This window comes from Danio rerio, chromosome 8, assembly GCF_052040795.2.
Source record: "Danio rerio strain M-AB ecotype USA chromosome 8, GRCz13ab, whole genome shotgun sequence".
In the NCBI taxonomy this organism is placed as follows: domain Eukaryota; kingdom Metazoa; phylum Chordata; class Actinopteri; order Cypriniformes; family Danionidae; genus Danio; species Danio rerio.
The window spans coordinates 53,138,850-53,159,557 of NC_141028.1; the positions used below are offsets into that span (position 1 = coordinate 53,138,850).

At 38.3% G+C, this 20,708-nt stretch overlaps 1 protein-coding gene across 9 annotated transcripts in view; it reads right to left on the reverse strand.

The window, feature by feature from the left end:
* Positions 1–20,708, reverse strand: part of ogdha (oxoglutarate dehydrogenase a) — a 75,766-nt gene that overhangs the window by 26,283 nt on the left and 28,775 nt on the right. For 6 of the 9 annotated variants that reach the window (XR_015497193.1, NM_200779.4, NM_001444287.1 and 3 more), the window contains 5 exon segments: positions 8,519–8,634; positions 4,750–4,904; positions 527–673; positions 314–404; positions 35–214 (listed from right to left, as the gene is read on the reverse strand). Coding sequence is in view for 8 of the 9 variants with exons in the window: in NM_200779.4 (NP_957073.3) it covers positions 35–214; positions 314–404; positions 527–673; positions 4,750–4,904; positions 8,519–8,634 (689 nt within the window). In the remaining variant the exon portion in view is untranslated. 9 annotated transcript variants of the gene reach the window in all.

Sequence of the window (20,708 nt, forward strand, 5' to 3'; positions counted from 1 at the left end):
CTGGCTCCACACTGATGTCCTTTTTTCATCTCACCCTTTTTCCATCAGTATCTCCGCTGTAAAACTGCTCAGCCTTAGTCTTGCCCTGCACCACCGGGTTCACCGCTTCTAGATGGGAAGGGTTGGCCACCAATGACAAGGTAATATTCCTGTTAGTCACACGATTTATTCTCCTGTGGTACATGCCCAAGTGGTACTTGACATCTCCTGACCCCTATTGCAGGTACAGAGACACAAACAAACAAACAAATAAATCTTAGGTTTGATCAAATGAATAAATGAGAATAACAAATAGTAACAAAACGCCACCGACCTCATCAGCAGCTTCCAATTTAGAGTCAAACTGACAGAAAATTTGCTCCAATTCCTTACGGATCACATTGGCAAGCACGTTCAAACGTCCTCTACAAAAAAATGCAGAAAAATAACAAAAGGTCAATTATGAATCGCTGTATGACACTGTAGTATCAATTTTCTCTCCTTCTATCTATCCTTTCTATCTCTATCGCTGCATCTTGTCCTGTACCTGTGAGGCATGCCCATGATGACAGTGTCTACGCCGTTCTCACTGGATTTATCAATGATGGTTTTGAGTGCAGGGATCAGACTTTCACAGCCTTCCAGTCCGAAGCGTTTCTCAGATGACCATTTCCTCTGCAGGAACTCCTCAAACCTTCAGAAAGCAACACACATGCTCAAGAACAAAGCTGTGATTTAAATGTAAATAGGGGTTCAACGACTAAAGACAAAAAATACATACATCCATGTATTTGTTGTTTATATGCAATCCAGTCAAAATAAACATTTCAATTTGATTGGCGTGTGTTTTATTAGACAGCACATAGTATTATAACTACTACTATTACTACTACTACTACTACTAATAATGAAACAACGTTATAAAATGAAAGCTCAGCTGTTTTAGCATCTTTCATTAGCAACTGCTTCAGCACACTCCTTTCACTTTGATGTCTTTCAGTCTTAGGGGTGGTTCCCACAGAATGTGTTTTTCCTTTCCAACATGCTACTTTTATTTTGGCTGGCTGTTTCTCAATATGCGTTCTTCAGCGGTCTTGCGTCCTCGTGTAAAGTCATCATCAGCTGCCAAAGTTCAGTTCCAATACTCAAGACCGCAAGAACAGATGACGAGTAAAACTTCCCGGCCGCGTTCTTGATATTGAGGACGCACCGATGCAGACTTGAGCACCGATCTCGCTCTAGAAGTCCCAGAAGTCTTTGCGACTGGATGTGAAAACCACAACATATAAATATAGATATAAATTTATCATTAAAGTTCAGAAATATCACTTATTTACCTCAGGAGTTTCCCTAAATGAAACGGTGAAAATAAACATTACCTTGGAAATCTTAATAAAGGAATAAACACATTAAGGCCCAGTTTCACAATCAGGGTTTAGATTAAAGGTGCAGTAGGTGATCTGCCAAAATGCTAACCGCTTAGCATATTATCTTTGGACGGCGGGGAGGGACTGTGATTCAAAGCCACACCCCCTGAAATCGCGAGCTCGCGTGCACAGCGTCACAACAGCTGACAGACAACCCACTAGTTCATGTCATTCGCCAGTTAGTTAGTGCCAGCGCCGTGCAGGAATTACATTTATTACTTAGCCACACTTACATGCTATTTCAGAGCGAAAATTCAGAGTAGCATGGTAAACAGTATAGGATGGCTGTCATTGTTCAAAAATGACCCAATGTGAATATAAAAGCAACTTCAGCTCAATAAAGCTGTTTAGGCGGAATAGCGTTATTTACTGATGTTTTGTTGTTAAACTAAATATAAATCTACGTTATAGATGCTGTAAAAGGACCTTATGAAACTGAAAATAATCACATCAATCTTTCACTAGGAGATTTCAGTGGCTGAACAACACGTCTGTGAATATAAGTCATTCATAATAACACAAGCATAGCCTGACTAAGTTTTAAAACAAAATTACCAGTCTAACAGTAATACTTCAGCCATGGTGTCGTCCTTCCTCCAGCGTGCTAAAGTAACTCCAATACTGATTCAGGTTTTTAAAAGTTTCAATTCAGCATTTGATTTCTCCCGGTCCGTCTCGTGACCGTGCGGCCGCTTTAAGGGCGAATTATACTGGCGCCTGGCTTTGCAGTAATCGGCCCGAGCTCGTCTGTCCTTTGGCGCCTCTGGCTCTGACTCAGCATCGGCAAAAGGCCCGCAGCTCGCTCGCGCGCATGCTTTTGTGATGCAGACAGGCACGCGCTAATGGCAGATCTGCATGAACAGATGCGCAGAAGTTCGAATCTACATATGTTGACAGACAGTCTGACCTGCTTATCGGAATCGAATTATGAGAGATGGTTGTCGGACTCTATTTAATTGGATGAACATTTTTTAGTTTCATGCTTTACCCAGAACATAAAAATACATATAAACACATTTAGATAATTTACTGTAATCATTACTATTGTACTGTGAATAGACTTTCAACCAGCACAACAAAAAATGTGTCTGAAGACAATCACCTACTGCACCTTTAAGCCAGGACTAATGTTTAGATAAATTAGGCTATCAGCCACATTTATAAAAATAGCCTTAGAAAAATGTGTGCACCTGGTGTGCACCTGGAGACAAAAAAAACGACACTGATGTATTTTAAGACATCTCACCGAATGTTATTTTGAGTTAAGACAGCTCAAACATGCAATTTAATCAGTGGCGTAGCGGACGGGCCCCGCGTGATTAGGGGGCCCCACGTCGTCGCGATTTTCAATAATGGAAAATCCAGGAACTGCAATAATCAAACTCTTGGGAACAACTGTGGACGGAACCAAAGTTCACAGGTCTGTGTTCTCTGAACACCTCTCAAGCGGTGGACTACTTCATTCTGATTGCTTGCCGCCGAACCGCGTCATGGCCAAAGAAGACGCGCCGCTGTTTCTCGCCGCCGGTTCTTGTTAAAAATGAATGACTTCTGGCTACTTTGACGCTCTCGCCGCTTTCGGTTTGTGATCGCTCCTCAGTTTGTGAAGGATTCTCCACGTTGTCGCTCCACTCCGCCTCCTTTTCCCGCACCTCAATTTGTGACATAGATATATACAATAGATATTGTGTAGGGACCCTGAGCATGGGTCAATAGCGCCGCCACATTGGTACAGTGCTCCCAGGACAAATGTCATTCAACCGCACTAGTCAAGTGTTTTTACGTGAAGATGCGGGACTGTAGCGCTGTCTACGAGTGTAGTAACAAGCAAACAAAGAAAACAAAGCACAAAGGCAGAACATTCCATAGGTAATATTAAGTTTTTTTTCTGTTTTTGTATGTTCTGAAATTTGTGCTAAACAGGTAGCGTTATTGATGATAACAGTCACTTACTGCATTCACCATAAGGCAAAGTAGCTCCAATTCGCACTAAACACTCGGCTTATGCTAGCTTTGTTGAATAAAATCAGCAAACAATGCAAAAGAAATATGACAACGAGATGCTGCGCTGCCAGAATCTTGTATTATTGTCGGCTAACGTTAGTGAAAGAGTCGTTAATAATGGAGATTCATTCACAAACAAATCGCTCCCTCCATCAGAATGAGAAGTGAAAGCAGATAAGGAGCTGTGTGTCAGGACATGATTAGATCAAATTTAACAGGGAGGGTGAATAGTACATTTCTGTACACACAAACACAAGCTTTTTGTCAGGAATGCCAGTGCGATCACTGATCCATCAATGTAGAAAAGTGATGTAAAATTATAATTTTCATAATTAAAAAAAAAAAATACTAACATCCAGGAAAACTCCCGATCATAGATATATGTGTATATGTGTATATCTCTGGCTCTGCCGCCCCCAAACACCCCCCACCCAAACCCCACCGACCCCCTTAAAAACTGGGGGCCCCATCGGTGATCCCTGCAGGGGGGCCTCCGCATTTTGCGCTACGCCACTGAATTTAATCTTGACTAGCTTTAAATCTTGTTTGTGAAACCGGGGGTAAGGGTGTTTGTTTGCTAAAATTCATATTAAAATCTGTTTTATTTATATTGTGCAGCGTATTTTTATAATGTTTTTATGAATAGAATATATTTAAAAAAAGGAAAAAAAACAATAAATCGTTGTATGAGTGCTGTAATGTTTAAATAATTTTCCATTTAAAAACACGTGAAGGTCATGTGACCATCAGGAAGAACGCAGCATTTCATTTCTCACAGGACGCATTCTCTGTTCTCGCAGTCTCCCGAGTTCGTTCTTCCGAGGACAGCTGGCAAGACAGGTCTTTACAAGAATGTAAGTCCGTTCTCTGTGTTCTTGGAATTGAGAAACAGCCATTGTTTTTCAATGTAAACATGTGCTTGATGGACTTGTGTTACTCTTGTGTCTCACATCTTTTGAAGCGTTGTGCACTTGAACGCCATGCTTTTTTCAAGATGCCATGTGAAATTAGAAGAACTTTAACTTTCACATGCAGTGCAGCTCATTACCCTCAGCTCCATAGCAGTGGCCCAATCAGAAGTGCTTGGAGGCGGGGCAACCGTTGCAAGCTTCTATTTACAGGCGCTCTGTGCACTCGTGGTTTATGCTGTGCATCGTGTCTTGCATTTTTAGAAGCAAAGATTTGTTCATTGTGAATGAGCATGATTTCTACAGTCCCATAGGATTTACTGATGACAACAATTCCTGATTTCACACATTTTATAGTGGTGAAAATGACCTTCTGTGCCTTGTAATGCATGTATTTAACCTTACATTTTAAATTGATTGTGTGTGCTTACCTGGTGGAGCGGACCATGCGAGCCAGAAGTGTTCTCTTCTCCTCCAGGCTGAACTGCATGACTCCAGGGCGCTCAAACTTCTGCCTGATCCACTGACACTGGTCTAGGTCATTAATGAACATGAACTCGACCCCAATATGCTGGCAATACGCCATCTGGAAGAGCAAATGCAAAAAAATAAATACACTTATTAAAAAAAGAAAAAAGGTGGTTATCTCTAACTAAAACAAAACAGCATTATAAAACACGTCAATTTAAAACGATAAATCAATTACAATTTTGGATGATCAAAAATATACAAATTAAAAAAAGAAGAAAATTTTACTGCTCTGTTGATCTTACTGTAACGCTTATTACAGAAAATAATTAACACACGTTTAAAACAGTCATTAAAAGGGCTAGTTCATCCTAAAATTTCAATTATTAATTGCACAACTTCACCTTGTTGTAATCCCCTACGACCTTTAGAAACGTCAAAGACAAAGTTGTGTTTATTTGTGTTTGTTATAAAACACAATTTGAGTTAAATTATTGTTTAAAATACTTGTCAGAACAATGTGCACCCTTGAAACGTTTGGAAGTTATGGGTTTTGTAAAGAAAGATGTTTAACTTGAGTGGAGTGTGGGACCGTTGATTTATGGGTCAAACTAACATGGTGGCAGAAAGAACTTAAGGAAACAAAGCCTGAGAAAGAGTTCTTTCATCTGTATGGTCTAAGAGGGCACACACTGTTTAAGGCTGTTACATTCTGTGTATAGTGTTGTTTTATGTCAGTTTAGGTGAACAATATTATGCGTTAAGACCGATGTTACTGGATTCGGAGTTGTCGTACAAGTTTATATGCATTCCAGCGGACATTTAAATGAGAGACTGTAAAAAGCACTCTGAGAAATGCATATTTTGAATGTTATATGCTTTTTTTCTTGTAGTTTTCATGGTTTTTGCTGAAAAGAGAGCGAGGGAGAGAAACAAAAAAACAGCAAAGACATCAGCATGAAGCGTAGAGTTCATTTTTTTGCGACTAGTGCAGTTACAACCTTCATTCATCTTTGGATCAGAAATTCAAATATTTCAGATGAAATTCAAGGCAAGGCAAGGCAAGGCAAGTTTATTTATATAGAACATTTCATACACAATGGTAATTCAAAGTGCTTTACATAAATAGGAATAAAAGATACAAGTAAAAGAAAATAAACACAAAGAATAATAATGATTAAAAATAGTAAGTATTAATACTTTAAAATTAACTTTAACTTTAACTGGGAGGCACTGTAAAGACCCGAGGACAGGTTTGATGTGCTCTGATTATCTGCTTCTGGTCAGAATCCAGGCAGCAGCGTTGTGGATGAGCTACAACTGTCTGACTGTCTTTTTGTATGGCCGGTGAGGAGTCCATTACAGTAATCCAACCTGCTGCTGATAAAAGCATGAACAAGTTTCTCTAAGTCCTCACTGGAAACAAAGCATCTAATTCTTGCAATGTTTTTGAGATGATAGTATTGTATGATGATTTTAAATGGCTACGGAAACTCATATCTGACTCCAGAATGACACCAAGATTCTTGAACTTATTTTTTGTTGTTTGACCTTTAGAGCCATAGGGCCCTATCATACACCCGGCGCAATGTGGCGCAAGGCGTGGCGCAATATTTGTTTGCTAGTTTCAGCTTGGCGCAAGAGTCGTTTTGAAGTGTTGTGCCACACTCTTTAAATAGCAAATACATTTGCGCTCATATGTGCGCCCATAGGCGTTCTGGTCTAAAAAGAAAGGCGTTCTGAGACGCGTTGCTATTTTGAGAAACTATAATAGATTTTTCCAAAAAAAAAACCCGTTCTAAACTCCAGCGCAGAGTTGCGCCTCGCTTACGCAGTGCTTAATAGCCTACACACAAGATGTAGAGCAATCCTCAAATATCTTTACATATGAAAAAGAATTTAAATATTAAGGATAGGCCTATATATAGGATATAATAAGAATTTATATAGGATATAAATATAAAGAATTAAAATATTTCAAAACGTATTATTTTCTAGCCTACATAAATATGAAAAACCACTGCTTTTATGTCTTCTTCATCTCAGGAGGCTTTTTCAGTTCATTCATAACAATTTGCTTTTGTATAATGTTATTACTATTAGCAGCATTATTTATTATATGCATATTTATATTTGTTTTATTAAAAACAAGCTTAGATTTGCCCACCTGCAGGTTTTAGACCATATGGAGCACAGCATGTGTTTTAGGATATAACATGGTTTTTGAGCACACTTCATTATTATTGTTCATTTATTCGTTTGCAGGAAATTAGAACTGAATTTAGAAATAGTTTTGAAACAAATATTTGCGCTTAACAAACAAAATTAATTATTTATAGGCTAATTGATGTCTGTGCGTTAAGGTTTCCCTATCCACGGGAGCGAAAGTGAAAGTAGATTGATTATCTCTCATTCTTGCGCGGTAGATGCCCTGTTAAACTGTTTTCTGTTAAAAAAAAAAACTGTTAACTGTTTGCTAGTGAAATGCTCAGTTTTTCCACTTCCAGTTACTTTACGTCCTGTAAATAGCAAATGCGCTTATGGCGCGACGCAGCTGGCTCTTAAAGGCAATGGGAGGTGAGACTCTGATTGGTTTATTCTCAAAACACACCTATAACTCATTAAGAAAATAAACGCAACCCTTTTAGACCATGCGCCACAGCGCAAAGCGGATTTTCCCGTCCTTAAATTAGCAAATATGAATTCTGACACGCCCTGAAAGCGTTTGTGTCCTGCGCTTTATGTTTTGCGCATGGACTGTCAAAATAGAGAACCTCATCTCCTTTCCCAAATGCAATGACTTCTGTTTTCTCTTTGTTTAGAAGAAAGTTTTGACAGTAAGGCAAAGTAGATCTGAGTGTCATCAGGATAGCGGTGGCAGGGGATTTCTCTTCTTTCTCATTTTTGGGCTCAGTGGGAGAATATAAAGGTTGAACAGGAGAGGTGCCAGAACTGAGCTTTGTGGGACTCCACGTTATGGGGTGTCCACCTTGACCTAAGGTCACCTATACTGATACGGTTACCTCTTCTTCATGGTAAGATCTGAACCATTCGTGGACCAATTCAATTCAAGAGATCTTTGTCCACATTCAAAGTCCAAAATAACAAGTCATTGACAAGACATTCCAAGTGACCTCAGTGATTCTGAAATCAGTAAACATATGAAGCTCCAAGAACACTTTTACACACACACACACACACACACACACACACACACACACACACACACACACACACACACACACACACACACACACACACACACACACACACACACACAAGTAATGTAAATAGGATTTTGTTCAACTACATTTTCACTCCTGTGTCAGGGTGCACATTTACTACAGGCAATATGACATATGACTAATACGGTCAGCAGCACAATATGCAAGCATCCTATTGCCCTTATTAAACAAACACCCTGATCTAATACAGAAGAATGACAAACATATTTGGTTTTAATATTTTTTGCCGCACAAATGTTTTTATTGGAGTTTTATTGGAAAATCTGATGATAATGTTCCTGGTGTTGAACGTTTTAGGATTATTGCACCATCTGGAGGATGAGAGAGCTCTTGGATTTCATCTAAAATATCTTAACTTGTTCGATGGGGATGAATGAAGGTCTCAGGGGAATGGAACAACATGAAGGTGCGTAATTAATAACAGAATTTTCATTTTTGGGTGAACCTAACCCATTAAGCTACAATAGTTCTTGTTGTCCTGACTTACCTCTAAGCGACGGATGATTTCCCTGAGGGGCAGAGCACTCTCGTCACCCCCGATAAAGGTGGTGGTGGGCAAGCGGAACACTTTATCCAGATCAGACTCTTCCAGCCCATAGAAACCTGACAGTCAAACATACAACAAGTCCAGCCCAACCCAGAGAGAAGGGCAAGGTGGAGAGCGGGGGTGAAGAGGGGGACAGGGTAAACAGAAAAAGACAAGAAACAGCATGGATGCCAATGAGTGCGAAGAAGGGATGCAGGGGTATAAAATCCAAATGTAGAAACAGGGGTGGGGTGACAAGGAGAGAGAGAGGGGAAAAAAGTTTGAGTTAGTGAGGGATGGGTAGAGTGATGGCATGCATAAACACAGTGGGTTAGAGTGTTATGGAAACACAATAAATACATTATTAGCATGATGCAGGTTATAACAGTGACACGACGAAGCAGACGATAAATGAAAAAGACATCATCATGTATCAAGTAGTTAGTCATTTGATGGCAATTGAAAGAGAGAGAGAGAGAGAGAGAGAGAGAGAGAGAGAGAGAGCGAGAGAGTTAGAGAGAGAGAGCGATAAATGAAGTAAAAGGGAAAAGAAAGGCGGTTTAAAAATTGATAGAGGGAGAGAATTTTGGGGGTAAAAAAGAAAAAAAAGGAAAAAAAAGAGGGTTAACACTAAGAGCCTTTTTATTGTCAATATAATACATAATAATGCTATAATCACTGTTGCCATAAATTAATCCAGAAATAAAGTGCCCGCTTTCAACTGATGGTTTGGTTTAGTACAGTATGGTTCAGCATAGTCTGTATTGGGTTTGTATTTCCACAATCAACATTACCCTTTTGGTAGGCGTGGTGTACAGCAGTTCGATTATGGCCGGTTTCCACTGAGTGGTATGGTACTGTACAGTACGAGTTGGTATGCTTTTATGGCTGTTTCCATTGTCAAAAGGTAACAAAAAAAGCGGACCATACCGTACCACTTTTTGGCTACCCTTTTCAAAGGGTACCTAGTACAACCAAAGTCTCTTTAAGGCAAGTATTTCACTCGGCAGGCCATCTTTGAAACGCCTCTCGGGCAGTATGCTCGGGCATTCTGTTTGAATGGGGAAACATCAAATTCTCCAAAACTGCTTGCCGAGCTTACGATTAAACTTTATATTATAAAACAACAATTATATTTAGCAACAACTGTCTCTTTAGTTTCACTTCTAAACCTTTGAGTCATACAAAATCTGCAGAAATTCACATCTGCTCCAAGCCACTCCCCCGGAGAAATGTCAGTCTGTAGTGATCGGTGATTAGCTCTTGTACTAGAAGGCGGGCTTTATTTGCTATCTAGCGATCGCTGACTGGCTACTGTACTGAAAGGCAGGACTTCAATCCCCATATTGACAGTTACACTTTTCTCTGTTCAAAAGTATACGAGTGACATGTCTCATGTATTCTAGTGTCTTTGGTACAACAAAAGGTACCAAAAGGCGGAGCTAGACGAGCAGCTGAACGCTATTGGTTTACAGAGAAACGTGTACAAGCCAGGAGAACGAAAACAAAGAAAGCGCCATTTTTAAATACACAGCCAAAACATTACACCGTTATAATATATACAAATAATAACGAGCCATGGTTAACTCGAGCTTAAACAAACCTTGCCTTAAACAAAAGCAGCCAAGAAAAAGAGCAGAATCTGCATGTATCCTGTTGGTATTTACGAGGCCATCTAAAGTACAAGCGGTATTACTTTCTCAAAAGAGCTAGCGTGCGCGTCTATATTTGAAATGACAAACTTGAGCTGATGATTATAATGTGCGTGTGATTATTGAAGTGCTTCTGACATCCGATCCAATCAGAAAAGGACAAACTCGGTAGTGAAGTGCCAAAAACACTTATGCTGCGTTCACACCAGACGCGGCACGCGCGTTAAGCGCGAGTGATTTACATGTTAAGTCAAAGCAAACGCGCGTATAGACATCCTGCAGCGTGATACGCGCGAATGGCGCGGCGCGAATGATGCAAATTGCACGAATGGCACGGGGCGAATTGAGCGTTTTGCACGTTTGACGCGCTTAACGAGCGTTTCGCGCGAATCTCTCTATTTCAAAAATCTGAACTTCAGCATACATTCGTGCCACGTTAACCAATCAGAAGCTTGCTCTTGTGGGGGCGTGATTGTGACGTAGAACCTGTTGTCGGGGTTCGAGGGAAATCTTCCAGCCTTCACCGACAATAGTTAATCAAACTCGGCTTGGCTCAGTCAGAAGCACCGCTGAAAGCCTTCGTCATCCAGGTTAAGTTTCTGGAGGAGTTTATGAGCTCACAGAGCTGGATGCACCTCTGAAAGGATGCAGTGGACTCATACAGGTCCCTAAATGTATCAACGCTGTTTTTCAGTCTCCATAAAGCACATTAACACTGTTATTTTCTTAATAAAATCCATGTTAGCCATTTAGCTATGAAGCTAGAGTCACCGGGCAGACAGAAGCCCTGCCCATCACGCGAATCCGCGTCTGTTTTGAAGTGAATTTGACATGCGATTCAAGCGGATTTGACGCGCGAATGAAGGGGGGGTTGACGCGCGAATGAAGCGAGTAAACTCAAACGTTCACGCGGCTATTTACGTGTGAATAGCGCGATTTATCCGCGCGTTCCGCGTCTGGTGTGAACACAGCATAAGGAGAAGCCCAAAAAAACAAAGCAGCAAATGATTCTTTCAGCAACTTAAAACATGAACAAACTGTCATGTTTAATTATTATCATCGCCTTTTGGACTATTATGAACTCAAAATGACGGAATTAGTTTGACAAGATGGTAACGATACATGTGCTGGTGAAGAATAAAGATGAGAGATTTGTACTGACTGTAAATGTAAGTTTTGGTTAATTGTAATTAGTAACATTTCAGAGACTGTAACTCTCTGTATGTGTTCATAAATGTAATTTTTTACAGTAGACTATTTTGCTACAGTAGACTATTTTGCATATCACTGATCTGCAGCTATAATTAAATCCTGTTGATAGAAAGGTTAGTGATTAACATTTATACATAAGTATTTATATATACAGTTAAGGGCGATGCAGTGGCGCAGTAGGTAGTACTGTCGCCTAACAGCAAGAAGGTCGCTGGGTCGCTGCTTCGATCCTCGGCTCAGTTGGCGTTTCTGTGTGGAGTTTGCATTGTCATGCAAGTGACAATTCTCAGTAAACCTGTTTAGCAGCGCATCAAGCTGCTCGCTTTTAATACTATTGTGCTAGCACCCTTACTTAAGAGTCTCAAAAAAGTGGTATGGTATGCTATTTTGGTACGTTTGACAGTGGAAATGAAAATAAATATGTACCTTACTGTACAGAACTGTTCCACTCGGTAAAAATGGGTCAAGCGCACATATTTATATATCTGGAGAGTGAGCTACTGAAATGAACAAAAAAAAAAAATTTATATTATTACGTTTATTCAACCAGCATCTAATGTTCTTTTAATATCAAGACTAAATGTACATTTCATATTTCCCATTAAGTACATATTTGTATGTATAAAATATTACAGGTCCTGTGAAATTAAAATAAACTTTAGATTTTTTTTCACATTACCTCATATTTCAGTTTCTCATCAAATCTTGCCCAATCAAATGCTCTCTGCAATCTGACATGTCCAGCCCCCTTTAAGACACTTCTCATTTGCATTTCATTTATTGCACTTGTGCTCAAAGCAAGTAGGTATTGCTGCAGCCCGGAGACCTCCAAGTGGGAGGGATTACACCGCAAGTAGTTTGGGTAAACTCCAAGTGGGAGCGACTTAAACCACCCAGTAGGTTGGGTTTAGGTGGTGTAGGTGGAGCAGATATTAATAAAAGACATCAGGTTACTGAGAGGTTGGGTCTAGGGTTGGGGTAGTTAGGGCTGGGCGATTAATCGAAAAGTAATCGAAATCGATGTTCAGAGCCTATAATCGAACAAATTTTTTCCAGGTCTTTTTCAATCACTTTCCCTTCGAGTCATGTGACCCCACTCTGTTAAAGGCTGTGGCTGATTTCTACTTCTGCAACCACTTTGCAGCCACATCTGATCTCTAGTCAAGTAGGACGATGGACTCATTCTTGAGCCTTACTTTGAGCTACATTAATGATGATTGGAAGCTGCTCCAGAGATGCCTTTAGACGGCATGTAAAACCTGTCAGTGTAAAATAGGGGCAAAACATTTTAATAAATAATTAAAATAACCGTTCATGCTCCACCTACTCACTCTATTTGGATTAATGACGTTTTTCACTTCATAAAACCGGAACAAATTAGACACTGTCTGAAGGGTTCTTCCAAAAACTTTTTATAAAATTTGGGGCTCTCCTTGAATATATGGAAATGTACACTCCCTGCATGCTGGATGACAGTTCATTTTTACATTTTTCGCTGCTGTGTGACATCTCATGTGACATATTGACCAGGGGCCTCATGTATCAACACTGCGTATGCACAAAAACTTGGCGTACGCCAGATTTCACGCTCACGTTTGGATGTACTAACCATGAACTTAACGTGAGAATGTGCGTTGCTCCACGCCAACTTCGTGCCTGGCTTCCGCTCATTTCTTATGTGTGTTTGTTTTATTTCCATTGGTGACTCCTAGAGGCAATTATTTTAAATTGCACACTACAAAGTATCTTTGAGCCATGCAATGGCATCTGTATGGGACGGGATCATCTGCATGTCCAGTATGTATATAAGGTTTCCATACCATGCAGTTGACCAGCCAAACATTAAAGCGCAATTTGCAGCGATCGCCGTTTTTCCCCAATGTAATCGGAGCGATCGACTGCACGCACACTGCTATAAAGGCGCCATCTGAAGACTAATTTGCATACGTGAATCAGAAACATTTCCATTCAATAAATGTGCATATAATATGTAAAGTTCAAATGCGCTTAACAAAAATACGCACATTTTAATGATTCCTACTGAGTTCATAATCGAACGTGTCAAAACATGTTGCCATGCGCTGTACGAGCTACGCCACTCACACTGCTGTTTGCCGCTTTCTTTAGTTCCGTTGTCCCTGTCAATCAAACTGTGATAGGTGGGAATCACTCCACTAGCTCATTTCAAGGAGGTGTGCTATTTGCACTTATTCTAAATAAACACTACAAAACTTTACACTTTAACATCGGACCATTTCTTTTTTAGTTCTCTCACAGTGCAATGTTCAGACCGACAAACGACAAACTTACAAATAACACCGTTTTTCTCTGGTCTATTGCTGAAAGGAGCACCTCTGATTCACATTCTGTTCAACATTTTTTTTTGCTTGCTTTTGCCATTGCTTTTTCATTTGGTTTTGATAAAAAGTAGATTTAGGGAGGGGTTTTGCGCTCGTGAGCTCAGTTTCACATCAAGTTGGAAGTACAAAGAGAAATGCGTGGGATTCCGCGTACGCAGTATTTCATACATCTGATTTTATTACGGTGTACGCACATTTATAGCATGTGCATACGCATTGTTTTAGTATGAATTCAAGGCAAGTCTTCATACATGAGGCTTTTAGTTTGGCTGGTTGGTTGGTAAATTTTTTGTTGTTGTTTTATTTTTATTTAAAAATAATTTATGATTATTATTTTTAAATATATAAATATCTGGGGGTCAATAATTGTCCTAGTCAATTAGATCCTTGTTTTATCTCTCTCTATGTCAACATGTACAATAATATTCTAAAATATGTGATTTTTGTAAATTTTTGAAAATTTCTAGAAATAAAGTTGGGGGGAATAAAATAATAAAATGATCATTTATTAATCGTAATCGATTTGAAATGTTAATAATTAATTAAGATTTAGATTTTAGGCCAAATTGCCCAGCCCTAGAGGTAGATGTAGACATTCATAAAGCACAATAGGACTCTGCGTTATGTACAAAATTATAAATTAATTAAAACTCCAGGTTTGTATGACCCACTCAGAGTTCAAGTCCCACTCACTCAGAGCTGGCTCCCACCTCTGTTTATACCCTTCTCACTCAAGGACTCTCACTGACAGAGCTGTGATAAAACTAAAAATCCTATTGGCTGTTTTTTTAAAGGGGATGGGCTACTCTATGACCCACCCTCTTCATGTTTCAGTTGAGATTACGTCAAGAAATGCACACTTCTCATGACCTTTAATAGTATAGTAAAGGTGCAGTTCTAAATAGCTAGAATTGTATATAAACATGAACTACAGTATTACGATATTACTTCTAAGACTAATAAATTATTCAATATCCTAACAAAAGGGTGACATAAAAAAATGGCTTGCTATCTATTTAAAAAAAAAACACAACATACATTAAGCACACGTTTAATAAACCTTTGAAAGTGAATCAGAAAACTCAACAAAAACATGTCCTAGACATATTTAATCAATCAATCAATCAATCAATCAATCAATCAATCAATCAAATGAGATAGTTCTTCACCTTTAGAAACACACACACACCCCTTTAAATAAACAAGGTAAATAGATTCTATAATAGATTCTACTATGACCCGAAATAGCACAACTAATCCAAATAATATGCCATAGCTTAGCAGGACATTTTAGTTTCTAAAGTTTTACTCTTTAAACACTAGAGTAGACCTTCTGCAGATGAATGGCTAGTTATTTGGGTAATTTTAACTTGAAAGGTAATTTCATAAATGAACAGAGGGAAAATGAGGGTTTACTGAGGCTCATACAGTACCTACAAAAAGCTGGTACTGATCAGTCGGTGCACATGCAAACTGACCTGCCTTTATTGATTACGTTGTTTAACAAGGAGTGAACAGCCATGCACAAACACACTAGAACTGTCATATTAAAGAGAGAGAACAAACTAAAGTAGAGAGTGTTAGTAAGAGCACCAGGCAAGCAAGATGAACAGAGAGAGAAAGAGGAAGAGCAAAAGGAGAAAATGTAAAATTGTTTTTGATGTATGTATGTGTGTGTGTGTGTGTGTGTGTGTGTGTGTACCTTGCATTCCTAACATTGTGGGGACCAAACATCCTCAAGTTTTGCAATAAAAGTCAATTTTGACATTGCAGGAACACTTTGGTCCCCATAAAGAAAATGGCTTATAAAAAGCACACAAATTAAAGTATTCTGAAAATGTACAAATGCTAAATGTTTCCTGTGAGGGTTGGTGCAGAATGAATATACAGTCTATACTCTATAAACATAACATATATACGAGCTGTACATGTATTCAGCTGTACAAATGTGAATGTGTGGTAGATAATGGAAGAGCTGATATGGAAAGTGTTGTGTAAAGTTGTGTGTTCTGGTGTACTTTACCAAAATATACTCAATAAACACACAGATTTCATTATTTGCCACATAAAGCTTCCCTTCACCACATCTGCAGCTAGAGGACAGCAAAGCCTCCAAAGCACAACTCCCCCCAATAAAGCCAGACTATCAGCAGAAGCATTCCTAAGTAATGTCCACATACACATCTCAGTTGAAAAGGAATCACTTTTGTATTTATTTCTGTGAATTTTAATACATTTCAACAGCAAAACAAAGTACTCAAGTGACAGACTTTCTATTACCACAGACTCACTCCGTCTCTTCTGTTTCATATATATGGAGAAAAAGCTAAAATGAAAATAGCTTCTTCATGTTAGCATATAATTATCAGTTAGCATATACAGTGGGGAAAATAAGTACTGAACAAGTCACAATTTTTCTAAAAATATATATACATATTTCTGAAGGTGCTGTTGACTTAATATTTTCCAAGAATGTTGGTAGCAACCAAAGTAGAGCTGCACAATTAATCGTTAAAAGATCACAATCTCGATTCGACCCCCTAGACGATCTTAATCCAGCATTTCTACGATTCTGTCAATCATATTTTCAAGTTCATGAGAGAAAAAGTCGGCTGCACGAGTCTTTTCATTGTTTCACACACGTTGCTCAGTGACATTGACACCTCCAAATGATGTTGAATGAGTTACATACAGTATTTATAATGTATAATTCACCTAATAATGTCATTTTTGTCATAATATAATGATGTTTTCGCGGCCGGGAAATCACACGTGACTTGAGCTGCTGACCGTGAGCTGTTTTCACAGAGAAGGCGCGCGCGCGCTCTACTTAATGATAGACGCGCGCGAGTCTACTGTAGTGAACAGAACCTGCATATGTTGCGAGTACCAGGTAGTACAGTTGTAAATAATGTTCAGTTTGTGGCTCAGAGTTATCGTTTGGGAGCCGCCCGAAGTATGAACAAGAACTTAGCAGTCAAACTGAAACCTGAAGTGTGCACTTCATTTAAATGATCATATCACATTTTAGAGTTATGATTACGACAAGCATTTAATATGTTTTTTTCTGTCATAGCGAACACACAGTTGTGCATGAAAATAAAGGTTTACAATGTCAGTATAACTACTCAAGCCTATATATTGTTGAATATAATCTGATAATGGCAAATGTCTGATTTTACCAGTGAATAAAATTTTCTAATATGACAGATTGCAAGCATATATCTCAAACATAATAATTCAACATCAGAATTACAAGTAGAATAGAATTATTTATAGAAACCAGTAGACCTACACATAATATAATTATCGATGTTGTGCCATTTGTTTGTTTTTACCATACCTTTAGTTTACATCTACAAAATCGAGATCTTTATTTTAAGCAAAAAAAATTGTGATTTTTATTTTAGCCTGAATCGTGCAGCTCTAAACCAAAGTAATCCATATATGAAAAAGAAAACAAAACTAATTAGTTTACAAATTAAGTTATGCATAATAACATGAAGTGACGCAGGGAAAAAAAAGTATTGAACACATGAAGAAAGAAAGCTGTGGAAAGGCAAGAAAAGCCTTAACAGCAGCTAAAATCTCTCAGCAGTTCTTCAGCAACCCTCTGCCCTTAATCATTGCAAATGAATATTATCTGCTTCAGTCCAAGGTTCAACGTGGACATTTCAGTAAGACAGTGATCTAAAACAGCCAAGGAAACTCTAAAATGCTTTCAGAGAAATAAAATCAAGCTGTAGAATGGCCCAGCCAATCACCTGACTTGAATCCAATAGAGAATACAAAATAAAGATCAGATTTGATAGACGAGACCCACAGAACCATCAAGATTTCTGTTGAAGTCTGTGAAAACTCACACTTCAGCAATTCATGTGACTTCATTCTTTAAGTCTTCAGTCTTTAAGCTGCCATTACCAATTAAAAACCCTTTTATATAAAGTATTAAATACGTTTAAGTAGTTCATCACTTTCTCCTTGTGTAATTCCATTGTTATTACACAACTCATTTTTCAGATTTTTTTGTTTTGTTTTATTTTTATGTTTGCATTGTTTGAGTTTTTACCAATATCCTGTTTAACTGCATGTCAACAGCTCCTTTAGAAATATTATTGTCAAGAATAAGCATGATGTGTTCAATAATTATTTTATCAATATGCTATATATCTGGACATTAAAGAAGTCTAAGAGTATTCATGTAGACTGCTGAGCCATTCAGCATCAGAATAACAAAATAGCAAAAGACATATGTGCTAGCACTCACATCACAGGCAACGGAAATCAGAATTGCTTTGGCTTTTAATTGAATTGAACCACTGCGAACACAATGCTGTGCAAAACGAGCATCATACACATCACACTTATCATCTGGCCAGCCGTTTAGAGCACATCAATTACCCTTTTCCCAGTTACAGATTTGAGAATTTTCAGCAAAGTGAAATTCAGACTCTGTAAAGCAAAGTAAAGAATAGAGATGTACATTCATGTATAATGGTCAAGATCTCAAGAGCATTTGAAGAATAAATTGGGGCTGCACCATATTGGAAAAACATTGCAATATTTTGTTTTATGAAATACATATACAGGTGAAGACAGAATTATTAGCCCTCATCGATTTTTTTTCTTCTCTTTAAATATATCCTAAATGATGTTTAACAGAGCAAGGACATTTTAACAGTATGTCTGATAATATTTTTTTCTTCTGGAGAAAGTCTTATTTGTTTTAGTTCGGCTAGAATAAAGCAGTTTTTAATTTTTTAAACACCATTTTAAGGACAAAGTTATTAGACCCTTTAAGCTATATTTTTTCTCGATAATCTTCAGAACAAACCATCGTTAGACAATAACTTGCCTAATTACCCTAACCTGTCTAGTTAACCTAATTAACCTAGTTAAGCCTTTAAATGTCACTTTAAGCTGTATAGAAGTGTCTTGAAAAATATCTAGTAAAATATTATTTACTGTCATCATGACAAAGACTAAAAATAATCAGTTATTAGAAATGAGTTATTAAAACTATTATGTTTAGAAACGTGTTAAATAAATCTTCTCTCGGTTGAACAGAAATTGAGGAAAAAATAAACAAGCGGAATAATAATTCCAGGGGGGCTAATAATTCTGACTTTAACTGTATATTGCGACTTACAAATGATTTCTAAAGATGACTAATTTTACATTGATTGGGATGATTTTGCACAAGAGTGCATCTGCATAAAATATACAAAATTAAATAAATTAAATCATAGATGAAAACTCTTTCATAGATCAATAAACAGAACTTTATGATTATTAATTGAGTCTAACAGTGGTGAGGTACAGAAATTCAATTATTAAATTTAAAATAAAACTTCATTGTATAAACAATTTACCACAATTAATCTTTATTTGGATGATTTTATTATTTGGATTTAAGTTAAACTGTGCAATGGATCCGAAAATCATGTGTTCTCAACGGTGGTTCCTGGTTAATTATAATCCCAACTTGACACTGCAGATCCTGCGATTTGATTATTGGAGATTTGCACATTGCAAGGACCTATTGTGCAGCCCTAGTATACATTGTTATAATGGTCCAATAAAATCAACAAAAACAGCAGTATTTTGTCATTAAATTGGATCATACGTGTCATCATAACAATTATATCACCATCATGCGGTTTTGAATATATGTAGTGTGTATTCCATCTGGTGACTTAGCTATGAACATCCGTTTTTTTAAACATGCTGACATAAATATATAGTTATTTTCTTACACGCATATCTAGCTGTAGTGACAGCTAGCTAGCTGAAGCATTAATTGTACAAGACACGTACATACTTATTACAGACAGCATTAAACCCTCACAATTCAACATTTCCCCTGATTATCCCTCTGGTTTATTTGGCTCACACCATTCTCTTTCCCATGACACCTGTTAACTGCGTTTACTAGTTCGAATTAGTTTTGTAACACCACCCCTTTTCAGCTAAGCGCTTGTTGACTTCTGTCTGCTGGTTTGTATTTATAAATGAACGGTCAACTGGTAAACATATTACAATATGAAAACATAATATGACAAACATTAATAAAATGAAAAATATGACATCCATTTAAAATACTATGTTGCACATAAAAGTTTTTATTAACTGTACGATTGCTAATTCCACCCGACCAGCTGACTACTTTTCAACAGCTAAGCCATAAGGGGGTCGCACACCGGATGCGTCACTTGGCGACACATCGCCATGCATTTAAGAAATCTAAACATAGATTTCTATCAGGGTACGCACACCGGTGCAGCAAGTAAGTGGCTGTCCAAGGCGGCAAGCTACGACTCAGCACATTGTTCATATTTCTGCCGCACCACAGCGCCATCTGAATAGTTTAATGTTAAATAACATTCGAATGTGCTGGTCTATCGTGCGATACTTCCAGCTGTCATATGTGTGCCATGTTGTGTTGCTGAGCGGCGTATCCGGTGTGCGACCCCCTTATTGTGGCTCTCCGAGGCACCCAGCTACAATTCAGAACACTGTTCATATTTCTACCGCGCCAGAGAGTGCAATATGAAGAGTTTCATTTTAAATAACATTCAAATGTGCGCGTCTGGTGTGCGATACTTTCAACTGTCATGTGCGCGCCGTGTTGTGTCGCTGAGCGACGCATCTGGTGTGTGCCCCCCTATACAAATATAAAAAGCGACAAAATTCTTAATTTAGCTTTGCACTCGCTGTCTATAGCAACATTAAAAGAGGTTGCACACTGGATGCACCGCCTGATGCGCCGTGCCATGCAGCGCCATGTATTTTAGAATTCTAAACGTAGATTTCTATCAGTACGCACAACGGCGCTGCAAGTCAGCAGCTGTCCGTGGCGTCCAGTTACAACTCAGGACACTTCACATTTCTGACGTGCCACAGAGTAAATAGTTTCATATCGAATAA